Source organism: Eleginops maclovinus, chromosome 23 (genome assembly GCF_036324505.1).
Source record: "Eleginops maclovinus isolate JMC-PN-2008 ecotype Puerto Natales chromosome 23, JC_Emac_rtc_rv5, whole genome shotgun sequence".
NCBI classification, from domain to species: Eukaryota; Metazoa; Chordata; class Actinopteri; order Perciformes; family Eleginopidae; genus Eleginops; species Eleginops maclovinus.
This window is the reverse complement of record NC_086371.1, coordinates 14,989,046-14,991,545: the sequence shown is the minus strand read 5'-3', so window position 1 is coordinate 14,991,545 and position 2,500 is coordinate 14,989,046. Positions and strand designations below refer to the sequence as shown.

At 43.2% G+C, this 2,500-nt stretch overlaps 1 protein-coding gene across 2 annotated transcripts in view; it reads right to left on the bottom strand.

Annotated features, from left to right (window-relative positions):
- LOC134860200 (A disintegrin and metalloproteinase with thrombospondin motifs 2-like) overlaps window positions 1-2,500 on the bottom strand; it is a 103,335-nt gene that overhangs the window by 18,839 nt on the left and 81,996 nt on the right. For both annotated transcript variants that reach the window (XM_063877078.1, XM_063877079.1), the window contains exon 5: window positions 868-951. In XM_063877078.1, the coding sequence (XP_063733148.1) occupies window positions 868-951 (84 nt within the window). The remainder of the gene's footprint in view (window positions 1-867; window positions 952-2,500) is intronic.

Sequence of the window (2,500 nt, the reverse complement as noted above, 5' to 3'; positions counted from 1 at the left end):
GGGTGCGCCAGCATCCAGGGTCACATAGCCAATCTGCAGGCTGTCTGGGTGCAGCTCTGTTGCCACGGTAATTGGGGATGATGGACAGCCAGAGCTTTGCTGAAGCTGCATAGGGGCTGGCCTAGAATGACCAATGTAGGAGTGTGTGTGTGTGTGTGTGTGTGTGTGTGTGTGTGTGTGTGTGTGTGTGTGTGTGTCCAGGGCTCCACTGGGAATGGAGACATGTAGAGAGGAGAGGAAGAGATAAGGCTACAGCAGCATAAGTGTATCACAGAGTACCTATCCAGCAATAAAATCCCTTGTATCATCCTGTGGTGGTAATCCCTGCCATCTCCTTTCCTGCCATCGCTCGCTTTATCTCTGTTTTTTTCTTCTCTTCCACTCTTTCCCTCCTCTTCTTTTCGGCACAGACAGGAGGATAGAGTTACAGTCATGAAGAAGAGGATGCTACCCCCATCGTCCGGTCTCTCTGTTTATGAATGAGGGAGGGCTATCATTGATTGTTTATCTTTGCCTGGACTTCCCATGATTCCGTGCAGCAGCCTGCTGGGAGGAAGGCTGATTGCATAACGGGCAGAGTTTCTGTGTGCTTTGGTGCTGAACTGTGAAGGCGTGCGACTTGAAAACACTCCCCTGGGATGCTGCATGCTTTTAGTTCCTCTTTTGCTCAGTCCACTGGAATAACAGGCTTCGGGCATCAATGCGTGCTGATGAGTGCGTGTGTGCGTGTGTGTGTTTGTCCGTGAGTTTGTTTATAGGTGTGTGTACGACTTGGCAGTGCTTACTGTAGGGACTTAAAGCGATTGTATACACAGAGATAAGAGGAAACCACTTTTCAGGAAGGGATAGAGTCCTGTCGGGTCTTACCTTGCCGTAGCCCAGCATGATAATCCGCACCAGCACCACGTTGATCTTTGCGCCCAAAGACTGGTCATGGTAGATCTCATTCACCTGCAGAGACAGAGAAACACAAGATCAGCAGAAAAAAAAAACCACAAGAATAACTCATGAAATTTCTAAAGGGTCTGTCAATTGTATCTCATACTATAATAAATTAGAACTACTTTTGAGTTGCTGGGTTGTGAAGGTGGTAATCCCTTTAATTCATACTAATTTTCTCATTTTATAATAAACCATCATGCCTGGTGTTATAAATGTGAGAAAGTCCTAGTTAAAATGTTTATATAATATCTAAACACAGATTATAATGGATTTATGAGTACTAAACATGAATAAAATCAAGTACAGATCATAAAGCTGCTAGAAAGGGTGTGTTGTTGAAAGACAAAAGAGAAAAGGAAGTTGAGGAGAAAGCAACAAACTCTGTTTACCATAAACACAGATTGAGAGGAGATGAAGGAAGGACGATGCAAAGTAAAGAAAGGAGCCTAATGCAAGGAAACAAGGTAATGTGTCACAAGGGAGATGCAGAGAGCATTATATTAGCAAAACACACAGACACACAGACACACACACACACACACACACACACACACACACACACACACACACACACACACACACACACACACACACACACAAATCGAGAGAGAGAAGGGTAAATTGGCGCAGGAGTTAAGGCCTGCTGTCCTCAGTGGCTGTGTGTGGTGCCTAATGAGGCAAAGGGATGTAAAAACAGACAGCCGTAATGAGATGGCTGATGTACACGCTGTGGAGGAAGAGACACACACACAGTCTGTAGACACACACACCCACACATACACGCACAGAGGTACAGAGAAGAAGAACACAATTGAAGACAAACCAAGCGAGAGAAAGGAAGGGAGTAGAGGAATGATACAGATAGAGACAGAGAGGCAGAGGGAAAGAGACAAGAAGCTGAGCAGTGAGAGGAAAGGGAGCAAAGAGGCAAAGTGAGGCAAGAGAAAGACTTTGGAGGGAGCGGAAACTAAACATTCTTAGAAAACTAATCTAGCGTAAGGCTGAGGGCTTTTGGAGACTGGAGACATTTGGAGTAACCTTATGCTCAGTTCCTTACGTTGTGTAAAGTCGGAATTTCCAACATCCTAATAGGAAAAATATCCTGTAGAGTTATCCTTCAAACCAGAAACCTATTTTTTTTAACCACAAACCGCCTGGAATACATTTATTTGATTACATCAACACATAAACATGGTGGAAAGGGAAAGGTGGCTGCCTTTGTGTTGTGAAATATGCATCACATTTTGAAAAGTAAAATGTACAGATGACAGCATCTAAGCCAACTGGGAAATGTAGCCAAATGTAACTAAAATAACATTGGTGGTTTCAGTGGAAGAAGAATTTTAGCATGTGTTGGTTTTCCAAGCTGGAAAACCAGAAATAATGGCAGCTGTCATTAGTCTGACAGCACTGTAAGATTTGGACCTTCAACTGTTAGTGGACGAGAGCATTTTGTAATTGAAAGAAGAGAGTTATGATCATAAGCCATTATACGACTCATATATAGTTGAGAGACTTGAGAGCAAAATATGGATTAATAATATATAAATGGTGAAAA